The sequence below is a fragment of the Mesoplodon bidens genome, assembly GCF_964165515.1.
Source record: "Mesoplodon bidens genome assembly, chromosome: 16".
Taxonomy (NCBI): domain Eukaryota; kingdom Metazoa; phylum Chordata; class Mammalia; order Artiodactyla; family Ziphiidae; genus Mesoplodon; species Mesoplodon bidens.
The window spans coordinates 16,568,111-16,593,191 of NC_138173.1; the positions used below are offsets into that span (position 1 = coordinate 16,568,111).

A 25,081-nucleotide genomic window follows, 5' to 3' on the forward strand; every position below is an offset into this window, starting at 1 on the left:
AAATTAGTGAATATAACAAAAAAGAAACAGACTCACAGATACAGAGAACAAACTAGTAGTGGTTACCAGTGGGGAGAGGGAAGTGGGGAGGGACAAGATGGGGGAGGGGATTAAGGGGTACAAACTATTATGTATAAAATAAATGAGCTACGAGTATGTATTGTACAACACAGGGAATATAGCCAGTATTTTGTAGTAACTATAAACGAAATATAACCTTTAAAAATTGTGAATCATTATGTTGTACTTCTCTAACTTATGTAATATTGTACATCAACTACACTTCAATAAATAAAACAATTTTTTAAAAAATAGCAGGTATTTAAATCTACTATAGCTTGGCACTATTGAAAGGATGCATATCATTTGTTAAACTGATTAGTGGTAAAAACAAAATATTAGGAGAATGTTTAAATTAGGCGAGAACAGTTTTCAAGTATTTTAGACACATTTTCATGATAATAATCTGCTAATTACAGTAATGCCTACTCTTGAAACAGCTCTGACAAGATAAACTTTCAGGTGTCATCCATATGACTTGCACTTACATTATGTTTTGTCTATAGTTTCAAAATCAGAACCCAGGGATGGGTCCTTGGAGGCAATAGCTTGAAGATGCATTGAGTGGCTGTCAATTTGATCTCCTGGTCTTTGGCAGATCATTTAGTCAACACCTATCACATGCTCTATTTCCAGAGCCGTGATAATGAAAATGAAGAAAACATACCCCTTTGAGACAGGTTGACTGGCGACACCAAGTGCCAGGGTTTTTAGCATATATCATACTACAACCTCTTACATCATTGACTTTGCTTTTTTTTTCACCCTTTTTTTAGTTGATAGAAGCAAAGGCAGAAAACTTCCATGACACAAAGAATTTTAGAGCTTTTTGTAAAAGAACCTGAGTGATCATCCAGTCTAACCCCTGGATGTTATAAATATGGAAATTTAGGCCTGGAAAGCAGGGAAGTAAAGAGCCAAACTAGAACCAGCTATCTTGCCTCCAAGCCCAGTCCACTTTCACCATCATCCACTACTTACACAGAATATCAGGTTCCAATTTAGAAGGTAATAATTATCCCACAGGATTAATGAAAAGAGCAATGCCAGTGGGTATACAGACCTTGCATCTGGTAGCTGTACGGTGCCTGTCCAGGTTGAGGGGTCCCAAAGCTTGTACCATAGCTGAGAAATCCTGTCTGTCCAGGTGACTGAGACTGTGACAATCCACCTTCAGTCTTGATGCCTGCCCACAATGCACCTAAATCAGTTAGTGATAGCTTATCTATCTGTTCGTTTTCAAAAGCTGGTCCATATACAAAAACACTCCCACAACTATCCAATTACAAACGTTTCCCCCCCACCCCCACCCCCCCCCCCCCCCGCCAGTGTTATCTCAATAACCAAGGCCATATACGCTTAAAGTGAAATACCCTTCACTATAACTTCAATTAAAAAGAATAAAACCAGGATTATTACAGATTTCAATGCCTATCCACACTATTCTTTTTTGTTGTTTTCCTGAATTCCATTTTCTGTAAAATTTAACTCTAGCGATATCATTTCTATAATTAGTTGTATTGCTTTACAAGAGTTTAAGATCATCTTTACAGTCCAGAAATGGCCATAATTAAACTTGAACTAAATTATTCTAAATGTTGTTGCATTGATTAACACCAGAATCAAAATATTTTTTCTAAAAAGTGATTAATTAGAGTCTCTAGCCTCATAACATTAAAAACATTTTTTTTCTTTACTCTTTCTACCACAAAGCTGATTTTAGTACACAACGCATTTTGAGGTCAGAGGTAGCAATATTGGGCATAGAACTAAGCAACACAGGGGGAAAGCTTCTCCCAGATATCCAGATCCTACCAGGCAGGAAGCACAAGAGAAGCAGAATAATAAAGAACTCAATCCTGTAGAACAACATAGTGCTTTATAAACAGCATAGAGAAATTGATAAGTAGTTCTCTTTTTGTCCCTTATAGTTTCAGGTTTTTATTCAAATATAACTGTTTTAAGTGTAACATAAAGTACACTTTCTTTTCATCACATCATAATACAAAAATAATGCATTTGTGGCCCCCCAAAACTTCCCAAAGTGCCAGGCTGACATCCTAATTTCAGGACTTGGGTTTGGCGGTATCGTTGTACAGGGCTCAGCCCTGGATCATAATTAAAGACAGTCATGAAAGTTAACAACTGTCCTTAATTCCCACAGAGGGAGGGGATGAAAATTTCTGCCAAGGGAATTCACCTTTTGGAATAATTTTACTTTTCACTTAAGATAAATAGTATCTTTGGGATCTAGAATACACAGTAGTCTCACTGTTTATTTCCATTTTAGGGGAATTTCATCAGTAGAATGAAGTTAGGTAACTTTCCTAAGGCAGTGGAAGAATCTGACTCTTGGCGAAGAGAGCCTACTCTAATTCCTGAAGTATCTCTAAGTAACCTCATAATGGCCTTACATTTCAGTCTTAACATAACCTTAGCATTTAAAAAAAAATGTGACTTTCCCTGTACAGGCAATCCCAAACCAATGAACAACCCACACTTATAAATGGTCCCTGGAAAAACAAGTGCCCAAGACAGGTGGTTAGATGGCTCTAGAAAACTCCATTCCTTTCCATGGTGTCACAATAGAGATTTTCCCCCTTCTCTCTCCATTTGATGCTATAATGATCTGCTTTCAGTCTTCACCTGTGTCACCTCTGTTTTCAGCCTGGAGGCTCAGGATGGGAATCTTTGTGATAAGAACAGGTAAGGAAAAGCAGGAAGTAGAAAACACCCATAGCCACACCTATGTCCATAGCTTCTATCCACAAGCTGTCAAACTCATCTCACTGGTCGACTCCACGCAGATCCAGTGAAGAATGGCATGATCTCTTCCTCCTCGCCGACCCCTCGCTCTTACTATGAAAAGATTTGCCTATCTTTTCTTACTGGGTCTAAGTGAAAAGTCAGGGGACACACGTCCTTGGAGAAAGTCTTCTAGAACTATCAGGACCTTAACTATCAGCAGTTAAAACCCCTAAACGATGTGCTCTTCCTTCAGAGCAAGCAATAGGGAGAAGGCTGCCATATTTTTCCATGCATTGGCCCAAGAAAAAGAGAATGGCTGGTCAGAAGCACTGGGGCATCTCCTTGTTCTCAAGGTACAAAAAGAGAAGAAAGGAGGTGATCAGAAAAATGCTAAGGACTGAAAATTATTCCCAGGAGATATATAAGCATGGAAGGTCCTGGGATCAAAGCCCTTTACACTGAGACTCACTCTCACCACCTCCCCGATCCCCACCTACCACATGAAAATCCCTGTCTTCATCCTACTAGTTCTGAGCCTAACCTCCGAACCTCTGGCTCATCTCACTCTACTGGAACAACTATTTCAGACAACAGGGCCGTCTGTTGATGGTTTAGAATTAGAGGAGTCCTTACCCCGCAGCCCAGAAATTGGCAAAGGGCCCTTCCATGACTGAATGGGGAAGAGAAAGAAAAACAAGAGAGTTGTGTGAGTGGCAGCCAAGGCAGTAACAGGAATGGGACCTTCCCCTGGCAGCACTGATAGGTCTACAGTACTTGAGCATTGTTTGTACTGGAAAATACATTTCTACTTCAAATAATCGGCTTACAAATAAATGTTGAGAATATAAATTGGGGACTGCCTTAACTCACATTATAGAATTGAAGTTACGCAATTCAAATCATAGAATCTTTTCCCTCTTTTAGCATAAGAGTAGTTTAAAATAAGTTACAGACAAATTTGATCTATATTTAACATTATTTTGAGAAACCTGACTAAAAGTCATGGAAATGAAAGATAATTCTAGAAAGTCCATTTTATTGCTGTTTTTAAAGTCTGGTTGAAAAACACCTCCCTAGATCACATTCAGTTGTGATCTTTTTAAAATAAAACTATGAAGGTTGAAGTCATACCTAATTTAGATTTTAATTTCTATATATTTTATTAGAAATTTATATATGGCCAATTTGATCTGGGGTAAAGACAGAACAAAAAAGCAAAAACTAATTTACCTTCTAATGATTAATGAAATGTTTAAAGAAGAACATTATTTCTTTCAATATACTGAGAAAAGATTATTATGAAATAACAATAGCAGCAGAAGCATAATTAGAATATTGGTCACAAAATACTCCACCAGTTTTCTCTATCAGTCTTGCTTCCAAACTTTCATGTATTTTTTTCTGGATCACTAGGTTTTATTTATTTCTTAATAAAATGCCAATAATCCATATTTTTCTCTTCCAACAAGTTGCAGTTTGTTTAAAATTACAACTACCATTCAATGGAAGTGAAGGTATTCTGGAATCCTAAGCTTTTTAAAAATTAAACTATGAGGTTTGGCTGGATTTATTTTTAATTTACAGGTATTGACCCTGTAACAATTGAGTTAAATTACACCAAGATAAAGATAATCTCCAGGTGAGAAGGAACAAATAGGGACGTGAGCTTTAAATGTTTCCTGATTGGCCTCTTTAAAGTGCAGCCCAAGCCATGATATAGATCACTTTTCCTAATGGTTGATAATGCTGAAATCTGAGACTACCACCCCCCTCAAGTTTAGAGCCAGGGTTTGTTGAACTTTGCTTGTACTTCTCTAATCATAGCTCAGCATCTGATAAATAGGAAATGAATCTTCACCCCAAAAGACTTCATTCACAGAAGTTTTATCAGAAATATGCACCAAAATACTTTGGATTCCAGAGCCAAGTGCTCAAGTGGCAAATTAAGAATTGAGATATAAATGGAAAAAAAAAACACAACAAAACAAAACGAGAGCAAAAGGCCATATGAACCATGGTATTTGCCACCTCTGACCTCAAGATAAGTAACTACTAGCTCTTACAATGCTCATTAGAAACGATCATTTTAAGAATTTAGACACAAAATGTGACCTCCCTTTCTCAAGTGGCCCAAGAGGACCGTCTTTAAGTACCACTCCTGTGAAACTTTCGCAGGTACAGGTGTGCCCACTAGGCAACGTCACTGCTAAAGCCGAGGGATTACTCACCATAGGAGGAAATTCCATAGGGCTGTCCCGGCTGTGGGTACGTGGCATAGGCTGTAGCTTGTTGCATTCCTGTGGTAAACTGTGTTTGCCCATATGCAGCCATAGTTTGTGAGGAAGGGGTAGGGAGAATATGTGGGTATGGTCTGCTATTTGTCAGAAATGACAGAAAATAGAAAGCCCATGCATTAGATGGAAACATGCAAGGTAACTGATTAACAACCAAATCACAAATTCCAGTTAAAGATTGTTTCTTAATGTATAACCTTCAAGTGTAATACACAAAGAACCAAAATACTACAGTGTCCCTCCTAGGTGATGCTCCAAATAAATTTGCGTAAATACATTTAAGTCTCTATGAAACACACTTTAGTTTAAATTAAGATGTAACACGTGGGCACCAGACATGACTTGAAATAAGGTAAAAGACTACTCAGAAAAGTTATTTATTGATTAAGAGAAAATATATCTTACTTGGAAGGATAAATCTGTGGTGGGGAGAATTGGTGAGACGGTCTTGGGCTGAAGCTACTGCTCCCAATGGCTGGAAAAAGAAAAATAATGCACAATAATCCAAGCAAAATACAAAATATGTATAAAGCATTGACATAGTTTCAACTATAGGTTGGCCACATGAAACCGTAGACCTTTTGGACCCGAAGAAATGGCAATTTCATAAGTCAACCTAATAGAAAGTTAAACTATATTAAGGAACCTATAGGAACTGATCAAGTGATTCGAATTTTAAATCAACTCTTAGAAAACATAGTCATAATATTCTTAAATACCTGTCAGTGATGGCTTTTACAGTGGCAATACTTTAAGAGCACAGGGAGTCCTGGCCACTGGTTGGAACGACCGCACTGAAAGGGGAGGGATGAACTTGAATTACAGGGCTGGGCGGGACCGGAAGGTCCTCTGGTCTATTGTTTGTGTTTAAGGGGACACACGCCCCTGAGACTGTGTTACTGAGAAATGCAGTCTAATCTCCTCTCAGGGCAGTAGAAATAGGACAGATCCTCATTTGCCTGCATTGATTCAGCAATTTTTTTTAATAAGAATGCATTCCTATAACCATCTAAGATTTCTCAAGTTGCAAACTAAGCCCGTTTTTTCTTGCACGGAGATGGATATTCCTTTGCCTTTCAGTTATATGTGCTCCACTTCAGCATTCAAGTCACAAAGGTTTTTTTTTAAGAGATTATTTAAGCATTCAAGCAGAATCTCATTTCTTTTTAATCACATATACTTGATTCAATAAGTCTCAGAAATGCACGAAACCCTTCTATCAAATATTCTTTTAGAATCATTCTGGAATAAAGAAGCAAAAAAAAAAAACCATTTTTTTTTTTATTAACACGAGGCCTTAAAATGGTGATTCTCAGCTTCTTTCATTGCTAATATGGGTCATCTATTTATGTACATAAATATCTACACACATTTACATATCTACACATTTACATAAATATATACATATATACATACACACATATATATATATATGTATTTCCCCCTTTCCCTTCAAACTCATCCTATGCTTTTCCTGGCTAAGATGCATATGCTTTGGGTACAATTATTATAAGATGTAATATGTTTATTTTCTTCTACAAATAATCACTGTCTGCAGAGGCTCTATTATTTATTCATTATATTCTACATTAAAACCCTTCATAAGCTTCCATGAACTCCAGGTTTTATACATTTTCATGATTTCACATCAGTATAGTTATGTTTCTCAAATGTAATTTTCTAGCTTGTGTTTGGGAAAACAGTGGTGGGTTTGGGTTAGAATCTCAAAACCTATGACTAATCCTTTCCCGGTAAAGCAAACAGGCCTAACCCAGTGACAAGAGAATAGATGAAGGTCAGCAGTACTCATGCGACCTGCCAGACGTCAACCCTCTGGCTGTTGGTCTGGCAGAGATGGAGGCCATGTTAATGAGAGAAGGCAGGCCAGCTTGGCTGGTGTCCCCCATCTCTTGGCACATGTTGGGTCACTGTTCTGTTCCAGGCACTGCACTCCATGCTGCAGATGCAAACATGCAAAGACAAGTCCTGTCTGTCGCACGTGGGGAGGCCAACATACAAATAGCTACGGGAGGATTAAATACAATTTATGGAAGGGAGAGAATGCCTGGACCACAAGCACTGCCACTTGCCCAGGCCACCTGCGATTACAACCTTTCTAATCCCCTCTTCTAGGCCTGGAAAGAGACCAAGGGCAGAGAAGATTTATCCAGCAGAGCTGTTGGAGGGGTAGTATATTCCCTGGATCATCATAGATAGAAAGAAGTTTTTAAAAAATGAAACCACAGCACAAATATGTACTACCACACAAAAAACCCCAAAGCCATCTGAGGATGCAAGCCACAGAAATCCCTTTTATTCTTTTCTAGCTCTATCCCTGTGTTTTTCAAATTATGGGTCACGACCCATGAAAAGATTGTAAATTCAACTTCATAGGTTCTGCTCAGCAATTTTTTATAAACAAATAGAATAACAGAATAGAAGATATCAGGGTGGTTATACAGCATAAGGTAGGTTCCGTGAAGCTCTGATTTAGATTATATGCATCGTATATGTGTGTACACATGAAGAAAGATTTGGGAGGTTGCAGAGTGTGGTAATACAAACACAGTTTCTGGAATTAGAATTTAATTTCAGCTCAGATTCAAGATCCAACTCTTCTATGCGGTCTTGGTCAAGCTATTTGATCCCTCTAAGCCTTGGCATGTTCTCATGTAAAATGATGGCAGTAATACTACCTACACCTCATAGGATGGTTGTGAGGACTAAATGAAGTAATGACATAAAGCAAATAATACTGTGTTTGTGTAAGAAATGTTTAACATCTCAGATTCCCAAATTCCCACTATCTTTGCCCCCATATTTGCCCTTTTTCTGTATTTTTAATTCTACTCAATGGACAGCATCACCATCTATCCAGCAAAATGCGGAAAAACAGGATTCTTTATCCCCATTTTATATATGGGGCTAGAAATTAAGTAACATGTCCAAGCAAATAAAGAGGAAAGCTGGTATTTGAACCCACATCTGCCCACTCCTTCTGCCAAAACATACTATCCCGACCCCCCTTCATAGAAACTAGAAACCTCAGAATCATCTCATTTTTTTTCTCCCTCTGTGACTCTCAAGTCACCCATCTCCAACTCAGAAACACCCATTGAGCTGTCCTGCATTCTCCATCCCTACCCACCTGTCCCGGGGCGGGTCCTCATTATGTCTCACCTGGACTAGAGAAACAGCCATCTAGCTACTCACCCTGCATTCCACCCAGTGCCCTTTGCCTCTCACTTCTGCCACCACATTGATCTTCCTTACGCGGAAACTTCTTCACGTCCATTCTTCCAGCTTACAATCTCTCACCTGCACTTACACTATCCCTAGAAAAAAATTCCAAATTCCTTGGCAGATTATATAAAGATATTCAAGCATCCACTCTCCTGTGGGTTTAGAGTTACATAGCATCCCTGGACTTGAGGACTGCCCGTGCATGCCATGCATTTTCCTGTCTGTCTTGGTTGGTCTTCATGTCAGAGCCTAGTGCCATGCTAATGCTCTTCTTTCCCCTGCCTGTCAACCACTCTTCCACTGGGACTAAAACATCATTTTCTCCTTAGGATAATATCTTCTTTCTCTGTACTTTTTGGAATGTTGTAAACACTGGCAAAGTTGCCCTCACCACACTACATGATGGTTAGTTTATGTAGCGTATAGATGTTAGTTTCCTCTGCTACCCATGAGCTTCCAGGGCCAAGGACCTCCTACTCTCCTTTGTTTCCTTGGCACCTGGTAGGGCCTGGCATGTGGTAGGTAATCAATAAATAACATTTGTTGAATGAGACTGTGAGGTTTAGGTCATAAGCAAAGTAGATATTTTTAAACCATGATAACTCGAAAGATGGTTAAATCATGTTAAGTTATTTATAAACACAACAATAAACCTGATCTTTGGCAATATAAATGGGTCAATAGTTTTCCTTATTAAATAGATGTGAATAAGAACCTATGATGCTGCCCGAGTATGTTGCTGCTACTTACCTGTGTGCACCTAAAATTATTGACTATGTAATGCCATGTAAACAGCCATACCCTTAGGGCTTTCTCTAAATTCAAACCCCTGTGATCTCTGTGTAGCCTAAAGTCAAGAATCTTCCACCTTCTACCTCAAGTACTTTTTTCCTTAATTGCCTAAAACACTTTAAACTTTTTAATAATAGTCTAAGAATTCAGATTATTTTTAATTTCATGAGACCAGAATAACCTAAGGCAAAAAGAATGCTCCCAGGCCATTTACCAAGGTAAATCAATTGGTTCTCTTACCATTAGTAAACTCCAGAGGCCACATGGCAGAGCCCTGGGGATGCAGGGACAACAGGTCCTTCTTTGTTTTAGCACACTTGTTTCCTATCATTGCATTCTTTCTCCTACCTCTCACATGTACGTTAAAGAGGCTCCCCAAATCTTACTGCAGGAAGGGAGAGGAGAAGGACCCAAGGTGAATTAATATTCACAAGCTAGAGAATCCGCTGAGAAAGTCGATAGAAATCTAAAAATTAGCAAGTCCTCAGTTCACGGCTCCCCCGGGCTCCCATCTCGTCCATGTCAACGTCATTCAGCTGGACAAACAGGTCAAAAGCCTAAAAGTTAAGTTTTGATTCGTCTCCTTTCCTCATACCCTTTTATCCTAAGTCCAGTCAGTTCTCCCTTCCAAATATAGGCTAAAAGTGACAACTTCTCACTCTCTCTTGTCTGCCACTCTGTTCCAGTCACCAACGTTGGCCGTGGCCATCAGAGAGGGCAGCCAGGGCACCGCCCCCTGATCTCACCTTCCCTCCCCTCCCCGATAGGATACTGGCACACAGCATCCTGCTTCAGTGGTTCCTCCAGGAAACACGTGGGCTAACACAGTCCTCTTCTTCTGCACCAGGAAATGCTGGTCTCCCTGCTTCTCCTTACCTTCTTCCCACCCTTCTCCCAAAGAGAATTTTCCACATGACAAACAGTGATCTCTTAAAAACATAAATTAGATCATCATGTCAAACCCCTCCTTGCCCTCAACTCCAAACCCTGTTATCCTGTTTCATTTTGATTAACCCAAACGTATTCCCTCACTTCACTAAGACCTCTGCTCAGATGCCCTTTCCTTAGAGAAGCCTTCCTTCTAAAAGAGACCCCTACCCACTCCTCACCATAGTCTTTGACCTGCTTTCGTTTTCTTCAGAGCACTTTTCACTGCCTAGTTACTTATATTACCACTTACCACTTACTTATCATTTGTCTCTCCCACAAGAACGAAAGCTCCATGAGAGCAGGGACCTATCTACTTATTCACCTCTATATTCCCACTGTCTAGAACATTGCCTGGCCCACAGTAGGTGCTCAATACAGAATTGTTGAATGAATGAATCAGATCCCAAAAGGTAGATCTTTTCATGAACAATTACAAAAACAAGAAATCATATTTGTCAGATGTGATTTTTTTCTCCTCTAGAAATTTCCGATTTTCAAATACCCCCAGACATCAATGTTGAATGAATCCATATCAATTGACATTTTATTTAACAAATGAATAACAAATTTGGGCTTTGTGGAAGTGGAAGCAGCAGCAGGCAAAGACATTTTGTAATCCCTCAAAGCACATTATTTTCAACGCCAATTGTTCTTAACGTTTTAATCATTAAAATATTGTTTTTCATTGGTCAACAGTAAATGAGCAGAACGTCACTGTATTTTAAAAACACAATAAACAACCTTGCATTTTTCAATTCAGCCACATGCCTTGGAAAATCAACCTCTCTCCTCCAGTCTCCCCACACCAGGATACCTGGCGATTTCCCTGGAGAAGAGTGAGCCTCTCTGCCTCCTTAATGCTTTAAGATGCTAGGGTTCCTTGAAGGACAAAGGTGGAAACAGCTATTACCAGTGTCAGGATGACTCCATGTCTTCTTTATCCTTGCTATTTCCTTAAGATACCCAGAATATTAGGGAAGTGAATTTTTAAGCTATCATAGAGAAGGAAGGTAGGCATAGTGACCACAGAGGTAAAGACCATCTTGGAGTTAATTCTTGGAGATTGCTTTCTCCAGCCTCCTCTTCCTCTTATAAACCCTAAGTCCTATTCACAGCCACTCCAGCAGGCCATGGTTTTCACACCTTTACTTATGAAAGGTGGGGGGAGAGAAGGAGATGCGGGGGAAGGGGGGTGGAAGAGGAGGGGGAAGGAGAAAGAGGAGAAAAAGGAAGAGGAGGAGAAGAGGAGGAGAGAAGGGAAGAGAAACAGTAAAAGACAACAGTAAAGGAAGGTCCATCCCCACGGTGCTCTGTGCCCCCTATGCCTTGACCCAGTGCCCAGGTCACCTGATCCTTTCCTCTGCGTCCAACACAGACCATCAATCTATGGCAAATGAGATTCTCTACAGCTTCAGTCTCTTCACCAAACTATTCCTCCACCTTCTGCTAAGCCCTCCTCCAAGGCCCTTATTTCTCCTGTGTATCTTTTCCCAGTAGAGGCTGCTCAATCTCTCAGATTCCAGAATAACAAAGACCTAAAAACACATCCTCCTTGTTGTTTCTTCCAAATCATTGTTTTTCTGCTCTCCCATGAAACCCTCCTTTCTCTGAGGTTCCTGACAACTCTTTAACACTTCCATGAAGGACCCACCTCCTAAGCACTGCCTTGCATTTATCAAAAACTTTAGTATTTGACTGTGTCCCCTGACACATCCCAACATCATCTTGGGTCATGCATCCAGCGCTTTTCTCATTTCTGTCTTGGCCTCAACTCTGGCCTTCTACGTCAACCATCAAGCTCAAGACCACATCCTGGACCTCTTTCTCCATTCCAGTCTTAAAACACAACAGCACTGACTGATTTCATTTGTTTATTTACAAACATGTACTGACCACTGCGTAGGAGCTCCATTCTACGATGGCCCCTGGGATTGTAAGTGTGAACAAGACAAACAGTCTCTGTTCTCATAGGGCTATAGTTTAGCAGGAGGAAAGACGATGCAAAGTAATTTTTAAAGGAGTGATAAAGGCTGAGGAAGGGAAGTACAGAGAACCAACGCCAGAAGCATCAGGTGGAGGCCTCACTGAGTTCTGAGATTAAGGAAGGAACATCCTCTCTTTCCAGAATTTTCACTCCTTTATTCCCATCTCATCTATCCTCCAACCCATCAAGAGAGGCAGGCCCCCTGACATCCTTATCCTCTCTCAGTTTATTATCCCCTTCCTTCACTTTTTTCTGTCTGTCCTAGATACATGAAGTTATTTGAAACGCGTCTTTTACTGATATCCTCAATTTTCTTCTCATATTGAGTCACTTCAGAGAAAAAAAGTAGAAGCCATCATTCATTCATTCATTCATGTATTCAATAATTTATCTAGTAAATATCTGAGTGCCTAACACATGCTGGATACTTTTTCAGGTGTCAGGGATACAAATGAACAAAAGAAGACCAAATCCCTGCCATCTCAAGCTTACATTTTGGTGGGGGTGAGAGGCCGGCAATAAACCTAATACGCAAGTGAATGATAGAGTTTGTAAAAGGTTCGACGTGTTATTGGGTGGGTGGGGGATTCTGGAAGTCTCTAGTGAGAGTTTTGTAACACTGAGTAAGGTGGTCAGGGTGAGCCTCAGTGGTGGGATGTGAAGGTGGTGAAGCAGTCAGGCAGGTGCACAGAGACGTGTTCCAGGCAGAGGGACTGCCCCCGCAGAGGCCCTTATTAGAGGAATAGCAGGAGGCAAGGGAAGCAGGCAATAAGGTCTGGTGGGGCTTGCAGGCTAATTGTAATGAATCGGCTTTTACTCAGAGATGAATGGGAGCCACTGGAAGGTTCGAACAGAGGAATCAGGCAGGAATTCCCTCAAGGTCTTGTCTCCTCCTCCTCCACTTCAGACTCATCTGTGTTACTTTCTATCAATCTTCCCTGATATTTCTGTGGAAAAGTTATTCCTTTTCTAGGCTGACCCACTTCTGTTTTGAATTTAACCATTGCTGTCCCATCAGGGTGCCTCTACCGTGCACCCGTGCCTCTATAAAGTTCATGCTGGCAGCCCAAAACACCCTGACCTAAATGCCATCCTCAACCCTCCAGCCCTCTTTCTAACAGACTACCTTCTCTTCTCCTCCCTTTACCACTGATCGACGTGAAAGACATTTTTCTCTTTCTTGTCTCCACATCCTCATCGTATTCATTAAGCCATTCATCCATTCAATAAACTTATGAGCACATACTACCTGCTAGGAACTATGCTGGAGACACAGAAGTAGGGCATGTAGGCCAGCGGACACAAGGGAGATGAAGCCCGCTTGTCCACTGAAACTGCCGTAGGTTAAATCCATTCATGCTTTTCATTTTTTATTTTCTTATTTTGAAATAATTTGACAACTGGAGAAAAGTTGCAAGAATAGTAGAAAAACTTCCCAGATATCTTTCACCCAAATTCCACAAATGGTTATGTTTTATGAGATTAACTTTATCCTTTATTCTCTTTCTCTCTCTATATGTGTGTATATGCACATGTTTAACTCACATTTTTTTGGAGTTGCAAATATGATGCCCCTTTACTCATAAATACTTCTGTACGTATTCCTTAAAAACAAGGAATTTCTTCCCCCCAGTACTGTGATAAAAATCAGGAAAAACCATGATGCAATACTATTATTCATAGATACTTTCAAAAAAATTATCTCTTTGCAGTTTAGTATGTGATTTTTAACTTGTACTTTAAAATGATTACTTTTTAAACGTATGAATGTTATACATATGCTCTGCAAAAAATTATGAAAAAGGCAGAAGGAATAAAATTCAAATTATATTCCACCATTCAGAGAGCCAACCATTAATTTTTATACACATACACACAGACACAAATACATACACATAAATGTCTTTTTAAACAAAACAAAACTGTGATTATACTGAACATGTTACTCTTTTATAATCTGCTTTGCACTTATTATAAGTAAACATTTTCTGATGTCGTTAAGACTTTTTAAAAAACCATTTTTAAAATCTGTATATGAATCTATCATATAGAAGTGCTTCCCTGAAGTTTCTTTCCTGCCTTCCTTCACTTCCATTTCAATACTCTTTTTCTCCTCCCCCAATCACCTGTGCTTTCATCTTATCCTCTACCCATCTCTTATGTATGGGTTTTCCCTGGGCTCTGTCTTCAACCTTGTTAAACCCTGCTAGCGTCAACTCTCTGTACTCAATTTCAGAATTTCCATTCCAGATCTTTCCTGAGCTCCAACATCTTCAGGTGCGTGTTAAATCACCACTAACAAGCCCCAAACAGAAGCCGCCACCTTTCTTCCTCAGTCATACCTCTGGGATTCCCTCACTCCTCCCTTCTCTCTCTGCTTCACTCATCCTCGCCATGCTCATTGGTCACTATGACCATAAATTCTATTTCATAAATACATCTTAATCCATCACCTTTTCACAGCCATTGCCAGCACCCTATCTCAGGTCTTCATCATTTCTTGCGAAAATGATTGCAAAAACCCCTAACTGTTCTCTCCCCTTCAGTTCCCCAGCCTCCCCTCCATCCTGCCTGAGTCATTCCATAAGGGAAAGTGATCACGCAACCTGATGCCTCCCGTGGCACTCCGGATAAAACACACATGCCACGTGGAACACACCTGCCTGTTTAGACTCTGGTCCCTTCCCCTCCGTGCAGCACAGCCCGCACTGCTCACACCAGACACACCAAGAATGCTGAACCATCAGTGGTGTCTCCAAGTTCCACACCCCCGTGCCTTGGTCTCCTCCCACGGAACACTCCATCCGTCCAGCTTCCCCATCCTCAATTCTACGTGTGCTTTATTCCTACACATTCTTTAAGGCTGAGTGCAGGCATCCTCTCCAGGAAACCCTCCCTGACCACCCCACCCCAACTCAGTCTCTGCTGGGTCCTTCCTAGGTATTTTTAGGGGTCCCCGGGCCTCCCTCCGGCATTATCCAGCTGTACTATGATGGCCTGGTGATTACTTCGCCCTATTAAGTCGCAAGGCAGGACCGTTCTCATACATCTTTGAATCCATAATAGCACCAAGCACACTGCCTGACATAAGTCAAATCTAGTAAACGCTTTATGAAAGAACTATGGGTGTAACACCTGTTGTTAGCTCCTTATCGCCTCCAGCTGGTATCATCAGCATAAAAGTTGTGCATCTGCATGTCATTTTATATCTATTTATAACTCCTTCTAATTGGGGTGTATGTGAAATGATCCCAAGAGCTAGGTGAAATCAATCACAAACTTACAAAAGTATAGCATTTCCGATGGAGAGGTCTCATAAACACAGCCAATCACTTGAAAAGGGTTAAAAAATGGAAGAATTACTTCTGATAAGAATGAGTTTTAATTGAAAGAGTCCAAGCTGGGTAATTCGGCAAAGATACAATCAGATCCTCACAGTGAATTTATTATCACAGTCACTTTCTTATCAGCAATTTCATCATCATGGAGGTGAAACGTGTATGTTTTGTTTGTTGAAGGCAGGCTTTACTCAAAATGAAAGAGATTAAAAAATTAATTAAGGATCTAAAGCTGCTTGACAAAGTCTGATCTCTAGTTGACATGACAGTTAGTTAGGAGGATGCCGTGGCAAGTCTGTTTAGGGGCTATCAGAAGCCAAATTGTGCATGATTAGAAAAATCACATAGGGACTTCCCTGGTGGCACAGTGGTTAAGAATCCGCCTGCCAACGCAGGAGACAAGGGTTCGAGCCCTGGCCCGGGAGGATCCCACATGCCGCGGAGCAACTAAGCACGTGCGCCACAACTACTGAGCCTGCGCTCTAGAGCCCGCGAGCCACAGCTACTAAGCCTGTGCGCCTGGAGCCCGCGCTCCACAACAAGAGAAGCCACCTCAGTGAGAAGCCCGTGCACCGCAACGAAGAGTAGCCCCTGCTCCCTGCAACCAGAGAAAGCCCACATGTGGCAGCGACGACCCAACACAGCCCTAAATAAATAAATCTATTAAAAAAGAAAGAAAAATCACACAGATGAGAGACAGAGGGAAGGAGGCATCAACATAATAAAGATAATTTAGAGAAGATGGAGAACAATTCCCCTTTTGATTTTTTTCTCCTTTACAGAATACCAACATTTTCAGCAAACACTTCATCACACTGAACAAAAACATCAGAATTGCAAATATGTGATGCTGAGAAAAACTATACAGTATTACACAGATGATATCCACATACATACACATACACATGCATATACACACATATATTTGTATATGTAAACTAGGAAAAATAATGTTTCATATTACTGTGAAAATCTAATATTTATTCCTTACCTGAACCTGAGAAATTGTCTAAAGACCCGTCTGCTGTTGTTGAAACTATTTCACTGCTGCTCATTGGCTCTGTTTTAACTATAAAAATAAACAACATATATCATATACCCAATTAATATTTATAAAGGCACAGTAGAGAAGATATAACATTCAAAATAATTATAAGAAAATCATTTAAAAATCAATCTTTTCATATTTGAATATAAATCAGATTAATATTCCTAATAGAGTCTTTTTTAAAGAAATTCCCATGTTAAGTTTTTCTTCCTAAGGAAACAATCTATTGTGGCAAGTTACCTTTTAATAGAAACACTTTAAAATTAGTTCAATTCATTGTTGTCTTAAATGTTTACTAAATTGCTTACTAAAATAAATAACTTATGTCTCAAAATTTACATAATGTGGATGTGAAATTATTTCCTTGGGTTTGTAGCCATTCGGCCAAATAGAGTCCAAAGGATAGAAGAGAAAGACTTGAAGAAGTGGGAAATAACACCAGCTTTCATGATGCTCAAGGACAGGTGCATGCGCACACACACTTTCTCAGTTATCCAGCATGGCTAAAAAAACAGAGTGCTCATTTTAATGGACTGTTATTACCACCCAGCCATGACAATTCATCAAGGTCTGATGTACACTTAGTACCAAAACCACACTAAATATAAATGAAGCAGAAATAAAATTTTCCACTTAAAAATAACAATAGCAGACAGTCTGTGGAAAGCATAACCTTCAGTAAAGTCCCTTGGGTCTGTAAACTAAAAACATTTATCTTTATGCTATAGGTTCTCCAAAGCAAATCTACTGCACTGATATAGTGAGGGGATTATTGCATCCCTACAGATAAGGCAGAACAGCTCAGAACCCTATTTTCCCTAGTTTTAGCTTAAAAAAAAAATAGCATCATTGTTTTCCCTAGAAACTACTAGTGAAGTTTTTTTTTTGTTTCTGCTTTATAATACTAGTGAAGTTCTATCACTGGAATTTGCCTAGCCTACTGTATGGAAGTTATACATCCCTATTAACAGGTTTTCAAGAAGAGTGTAATAATACTTTAGAGGCTACTTAAAAATCAATAACATGTTTCCCAAAATGAAGGCCCTAACAAGAGAATATTTGGGGTGGCTTCTCTCACCAAGTAAACACATCCCGGAATGGGAACGGATGATGGAGAAAATGAAGCTTTTCCTTCTCTCAACACTGCTAATCTCCTATAAACATCAGGCAGAGGACAAATTCACCCTCTTGGGCCTTCAAATCTTTTACGAGTGCATAATGAGTAGTTCTAAAATTCACATTATAAATAGTTGCAGCAGATAGTTTCAAAAAAAATTATTTAGACTATCTCTAAACCAAGTTGAAAAATGAAACCAGTGAGTCCAAAGGGAATCACTTCAATTGATTGTTTTAATGTAGACCAAACAATAGTGTAACTGAAATTTTCTCTTTTCCACCAGTTGTTTCAGATTAGAAGTCTTAGTTGATGCTAATAAATTCTGATATAAGCCTGTATTTCCCTCCTCTCTTCACGCCTCCAGGAAACCTAATGATTTTGCTCTTCATAAGCATTATATAGCTACAGATTTAGGAAGGCAGGGACACCACTGCTGGTGCACGGTTTCATAGCCAGTTGTCCACATCCTTATTTTACCTCTTTAAAAAGAACTCATATAACGCCCTGTACATAAAAAACAATGGTTCTATTTCACTCTATACTGGACAAATTACCATGGGATCTGAACTCCCTATCAAATACCACACACCCAGAAAAAGATCAGAATTAGGCCCAAGGGGAATGGGTCCTACAGAGTACCTACTATGTGTCAGATTCTTTGTAGACATTTTGATGAATCTCTTTAAACAATTCTACAAGTAGGTCTCAGAACACAACACACAAACTCACTAGTTACGTACTGTCTTCTTGTTTCACAGGCAAAAACTGAAATCAGAGGGGTTAGGAAATTGCCCAAAGTTACACAGTAAGTGGCAGAAATGGGATTTCATGTTGGATATTTTTTATTCCAAGTCTTGAAAAATAGCAGTAAGTGGCACTTCCCAATAATTAGAGCTACTCGACAACAGAGTAAGGCACATTGTGGACATGGTGCAAAGCAAAACCCCTGCAGTCCTTGTCTTCCTAGAGCGTTAACACTTCCAGGCTAGTGAACTTGCTGGGAGATCTCAAGCAGAAGGTCCATGCCCACCCGTCTGCCTGGGAAAGATGGTGAAGAAGAAATTTACAGTGTGAGATGTTAGCCCAGATGACTTCTAAGTCTTTGCCAAATCTAAGGTCTATGAATCTGTAGACTGGACTATGAAATTCACGAATGCTTGACTACGCCAAACCACTCCTACTCCTGTACCCCAAGACCTACCCCAGCTACTCTCCATAATTAGCTTAATCAAGTACAGCTTTCACTCCCAAGAGGCGCATTCAATGATACTTGCAATGCCATTAAAACTAGGCAAAAAGAAGAGGAAGGAAACGAAGAGGATACTTTTTCTTTTAGGCCCCCAGCCCATTGCTTTTTGCCATTGTTCAAATACACTCATCTATACACTAAAGAATAAAGACTCCCTTTTCCTGATGAACCCAAGTTTTTAAAAGGCTCACTGTTGAAGAGAAGAGGCAGTATATAAAGGAACTACCAGGATATTCGTGATTTTATCAGGTACTGTAATTGAATCTGTGATCACCAGCCACCTGATGCTAAAGAGACTGGTGATTTACTGTGATGGGAAATAGTTTCTGAATGAAAGCCAGATAAACAGAGACCACTGCTGGCTTTGTGGTTGCCAAGCATACACCCACCAGAACGTTAAAAAGCATAATCTCTGGCCACCAGACCTTCACCCATCCTCACTAGCGCCATGACATTTATAAATACGTCATAGGTGATAGAACAGAGCACTTTCCAAAGCTTTGAGTTACTGAATTTTTCTTTAAGTTTGAGACATTTAAAATGCTGTCATGTCTGAGAACAATGACCCCATCTGAGCTATTTATCTGAAAAGAACAATCTGAGTGACGTGTTCTCCTCTAAATAATGGTAGGATTCTTTTTATCTCTGCCCTACTGTTTCCTGCATTACATGACTTCAGTCTATCAGAAAATAGCAACTTTTAGTCTCTTTTGCCACCACTCAAGAGTCTCTCTTTTTCCTACCACTCCAGATTTCCAGTCTTCCATCTGATACTGAAGGACCGACTCATCCTTTAAAAATATTCAGAAATTCTCCTTTACCCCTTTAAGCTCCCTGATCCCTTCAACAGCTTCACCTGTCCATGTACTTTAGGCCTGAGTTATACTGGGCAACTTGCTACCCTCCAGAAGTGCCACAAACTTCCATCTATCAATTTCTTTGCACTTTGGTTTTGGAGGCAAATAATCCAGCTACCTGCTATAAGACTTTGTAGAAGTTATATGATCTCTTCAACCTTAATTATCTCATAAAATATTTTAAAAGTAATATCTACAGTGATACACACACACACACACACACACACACAATGGAATACTGCTCAGCCATAAAACAAATAAAATCTTTCTATTTGTGACACCATGGATAGACCTTGAGGGTATTATGCTAAGTGAAACAAGTCAGAAGAGAAAGATGCCATACGATTTCACTTATATGTGGAATCTACAGAACAAAATAAATGAACAAACAAAGCAAAACTCATAAAGAGAACAGACACTCATAGATACAAAGAACAGATTGGTGGTCGCCAGAGGAGTGTTGTGGGTGGGTGAGATGGGTGAAGGGGGTCAAGAAGTACAAACTTCCAGTTATAAAATAAACAAGCCACGGGGATGTAGTGTACAGCACGGGGGCTACAGGCAATAATATAGTCCTGCATATCTGAAAGTTGCTAGAAGGGTGCATCTTGAAAGTTCTCATCACAAGCAAAGAAAATATCTATATTATAGAAATGAAATAAGGATCCATAAAAACGTATGTAAAGTACCTGATACAAATAAGGAACTGAAACTACATTTATCATCATCATTAGTAGCAGCAGTATTATACCTACCTACCCTGAATGCCTTTCTCCTGGGGAATAGCACCAGGGAGCAATAGGGAATAGAGTTAAAATATGTAATAAATAAATGAATGAATGAATAAAGGAAGGAATAAAGAGTTAAAAGCACCAGCTTTGGAATTATCAGTTGAAGTTCAATCTAGCGTTGCTATTAACAGTATGAACCTGGAAAAATTACTCAACTTCTGTGTGCCTCAGCTTCCTTCTCTATAAGTGGGGATAACATACTCACGAGAAGATTAAAAAGATAAATGCTTATAAACCATTCAGCACGGTGCTAGGTCCAGAGGCCATGTTTTTATAGTTACTTCTATCATTAGAGTATCTTTATTAAAGTAATTATGAGAAATCAAAGTGTTTCTTCTGGGACAGAATCTGTTACAAACTTCACATTAAAGTTAAGCTTACCCTCTGAAAAGTACATTAGAAGAATCTAAAGCTAAGTGACTTGTCTAAGATCAACCATTAGGGCAACTGCCTCAGGACAGCCAAAATCAAATCAAGGTAACTTGGCGGTAACTCAAGAGGAAGGATTAAATCATGATTATATTAAGTAAACATATCTGCTAATCCCAGAGTCCTAATTGATCCCTCTCCTCCATCTCCCTTTCCGCTCTGGTAACCATAAGTTTGTTTTCTATGTCTGTGAGTCTGCTTTTGTTTTGTAAATAAGTTCATTTGTGTCATATTTTAGATTCCACGTGTAATTGATATCATATGGTATTTGTCTCTTTCTGACTTACTTCACTTAGTATGATAATCTCTAGGTCCATCCATATTGCTGCAAGTTCTTCTGCCCATTTTTTAATTGGGTTGTTTGTTTTTTTGATGTTGAGTTGTATGAGCTGTTTATATATGTTGGCTATTAATCCCTTATGGGTCATATCATTTGCAAATATTTTCTCCCATTCAGTAGGTTGTCTTCATTTTGTCAGTGGCTTCCTTTGGTGTGCAAAAGCTTTTTAGTTTAATTAGGTACCATTTGTAAATTTTTTCATTTTTATATCTTTATTGGAGTATAATTGCTTTACAACGTTGTGTTAGTTTCTGCTGTACAACAAAGTGAATCAGCTATATGTATACATATATCCCCATATCCCCTCCCTCTTGAGCCTCCCTCCCACCCTCCCTATCCCACCCCTCTAGATCGTCACAAAGCATCATGCTGATCTCCCTGTGCTATGCAGCAGCTTCCCACTAGCCATCGATTTTACACTTGGTAGTGTACATCTGTCAGTGCTACTCTCTCACTTCATCCCAGCTTCCCCTTCCCCCATTGTGTCCTCAAGTCCGTCCTCTACATCTGTGTCTTTATTCCTGCCCTGCTATTAGGTTCATCAGTACTGTTTTTTTAGATTCCATATATGTGCGTTAGCGTACGGTATTTGTTTTTCTCTTTTTGACTTACTTCACTCTGTATGACAGACTCTAGGTCCATCCACTTCCTACTATATATATAAAATAGATAAACAACAAGGTCCTACTGCATAGAACAAGGTACTATATTCAATATCCTGTAATAAACCATAAGGGAAATGAATATGACAAAGAATACGTATATATGTATAACTGAATCACTTTTCTGTACAGCAGAAACTAACACAACATTGTAAATCAACTATATTTAAATTTAAAAAAATGGTCAGGAGAACTAGACATTTTTCCAAAGAGGAAATGCAGATGACCAACAAGCACATGAAGATGCTCAACAGTGCTAATCATCAGGGAAATGCAAGTCAAAACCACAATGAGATATCACCTCACACCTGTCAGAATGGCTATCATCAAAAAGAACACAAATAACAAACATTAGAGAAGATGTAGAGAAAAGGGAACCCTTGTAGACTGTTGGTGGGAATATAAATTGGTGCAGCCACTGTGGAAAACAGTATGGAGGTTTCTCAAAAAACTAAAAAGAGAACTACCATATGATCCAGCAATTCCACTCCTGGGTATGTACCCGAAAAAAAACGAAAACACTAATTTGAAAAGATCATGCACCCCAATGTTCACAGCAGCATTATTTATAATTGCCAAGGTATGGAAGTAACCTAAGAGTCCATCAATGGATGAATGGATAAAGAAGATGTGATTTGTGTGTGTGTATATATATATATATATACACACACACACACACAATAGAATGTTACTCAGTCGTAAAAAAGAATAAAATTTTGCCATTTGCGGCAACATGGATGGACTTGGAGGACATTATGCTAAGTGAAATAAGTTGGAGAAAGACAAATACTATATCACTTATATATGGAATCTAAAAAATACAACAAACTAATGAATATTTCAAAAAAAGAAGCAGATTTACAGATATAGAGAACAAACTAGTGGGTACCATGGGGGGGAGGGGCAATATAGGAGTGGTAAGTGGGAGACACAAACAACTAGGTATAAGATAGGCTCAAGGATGTATTGTGCAACGTGAGGAATATAGCCAAGATTTTGTAGTAACTGTAAATGGAAAGTAACCTTTAAAAATTATATTAAAATTAAAAAAAAAAGAAAACATATACCTCAGTCCTTACAATCTTTCTGAAGAAACAGGCTAGTGGGAGGATGGTGACCACGGCAATTGTGATAGAGGATTCCAGGAGAAAATGTGGGCACTTCCCTCCAGCACTGCTTAGTGGCCCATGGAAAAGAGAACCCTGTCTTTGCTCACCATAGAGTTAACTGGAGACACAGCTATCAGATCATGGGAGCTTGGGGACTTCGGCTATAAAGACCACCCAACGAACCCACCATACCATGACTCCCTGCTCATCAAGCAACTTCTCATTATAATCTGAATGTTGCAGTCACAGCATCTCCAGGAAGATGATAGGCTGATCGGAGGAGGTAAGTACCCAGTCCATTTCATTAGTTATATGTCTCACTATAAAGTCAGAGGGCACTTAAAGCACGTTCTTCCCCAGAGGACAGCTGTGCCTGATGGACTGGGAGCCGGCCTCTGTGTTAAGAATTTGCCCAGGGGTTTCCCTGGTGGCGCAGTGGCTGAGAATCTGCCTGCTAATGCAGGGGACATGGGTTCGAGCCCGGGTCTGGGAGGGTCCCACATGCCGCAGAGCAACTAGGCCCGTGAGCCACAACGACTGAGCCTGCGCGTCTGGAGCCTGTGCTCCACCACAAGAGAGGCCGCGGTAGTGAGAGGCCCGCGCACCGCGATGAAGAGTGGCCCCCGCCTGCCACAACTAGAGAAAGTCCTCGCACAGAAACGAAGACCCAACACAGCCAAAATTAATGAATTAATTAAACTCCTACTCCCAACATCTTCTTAAAAGAAAAAAAAAAAAAGAATTTGCCCAGGATTGCAGCAAAGGCACCAGCCTGGGTAAGCCGTAGATCCTCCCCAGGTAGTATCTAAGCTCATCTCATAACTTTTCTTCTCACGGTGACAGTACAGCTTGCCTTTGCTTGGCACACGCTTGGTCTTCCTCTCTATTTTGTTTCCTACTTCAATGCTCCAGGACTTTACAAACTCTGTTCACTATCCCTCTACTACTCTTTATGATCCCTTTCTCTCTTCTATTGCAATCAGATTTACTTTCATTCCACTTTGGTAATTAAATACTTCAGCTACACCACTTCCTAGAACTGCACTGCCTCTAAATAACACCGCCTTTTACCTTTTTCATTTGCTCACTTCTGCTGGACTAGCTCTTAATGCTCCTCAGAATAACCCGTCTTTCTAAACCCCTATCCATTCTCCCACTCCAACCACACCAGCCCAGTCTGGAACCCAGAACTCCCACCCTAGAAGCCCACGTGTCACCTCATTTTTCCAAGCATCTTTTTTGCCAAGCTCCATTCTCAGGATTGGCAACCTCTTACTGTTCACTCTTTGCCTCTGTTCTGGCTGGCTGAACATAGGAGAGGAGACCACAATTCACCCGCTAACTGAATCCACTAGAATGTATGCTTTCTGTATTCTTTTGAGTCATCCTGTTGCCTGACAATCCCACCTTTCCATTTCTTCTGCCTGAAAGTTTCCATCAAGTCTTTTCCACTTTACTCAAAACTCCAAACCGCACCTTATTCCCCATCCTCTTTAGCACATGTCCTCACCAACTATTTTATAAAGAATGTAGAAGCTGCACTAAATCTTTCAATGATCTTTCTACAATATTTTCCATTTTCCCACTGATGAATCTCAATAGAGGTTTTCTTTCCTCTAGCAGGGTTTAAATTTTACACCTTTATTCTTGCACCACGTCCATACCTTCTTTGCAACAACGCTCCAATATTTGATTGTTTGGTCTCAACATCTTCAATCGTTCCATCTCGAGGGACTACTTCCTTCTACTTCCCCTAACTTTAAAAACAGGCAGCAGCACTACTTACAATGGCCAGGACATGGAAGCAACCTAAATGTCCATCAACAGAGGAATGGATAAAGATGTGGGATATATATACAACGGAATATAACTCAGCCATAAAAAAGGAACAAAATAATGCCATTTGCAGCAACATGGAGATTGTCATACTGAGTGAAGTCAGAAAGAGAAAGACAAGTATCATATGATATTGCTTATATGTGGAATCTAAAAAAAGGGTAAAAATGAACTTATTTACAAACCAGAAATTGAGTCACAGATGCAGAAAACAAACTTATGGTTACCAGGGGGAAAGAGGGGAGAGGGATACA

At 39.8% G+C, this 25,081-nt stretch overlaps 1 protein-coding gene across 8 annotated transcripts in view; it reads right to left on the minus strand.

Moving 5' to 3' along the window:
• The window catches only part of EYA1 (EYA transcriptional coactivator and phosphatase 1), a gene marked incomplete at its 5' end in the record, with an annotated part of 317,837 nt that overhangs the window by 115,723 nt on the left and 177,033 nt on the right, over nucleotides 1-25,081 (minus strand). For 2 of the 8 annotated variants that reach the window (XM_081258276.1, XM_081258274.1), the window contains 4 exons: nucleotides 1,120-1,246; nucleotides 5,037-5,179; nucleotides 5,508-5,577; nucleotides 16,381-16,458. In XM_081258276.1, coding sequence (XP_081114402.1) covers nucleotides 1,120-1,246; nucleotides 5,037-5,179; nucleotides 5,508-5,577; nucleotides 16,381-16,458 — 418 coding nt within the window. Of the gene's footprint in view, nucleotides 1-1,119; nucleotides 1,262-5,036; nucleotides 5,183-5,507; nucleotides 5,578-16,380; nucleotides 16,459-25,081 lie in introns of all 8 variants that reach the window. The other 6 variants (XM_081258275.1, XM_081258273.1, XM_081258271.1 and 3 more) reach the window with 3 other exon arrangements.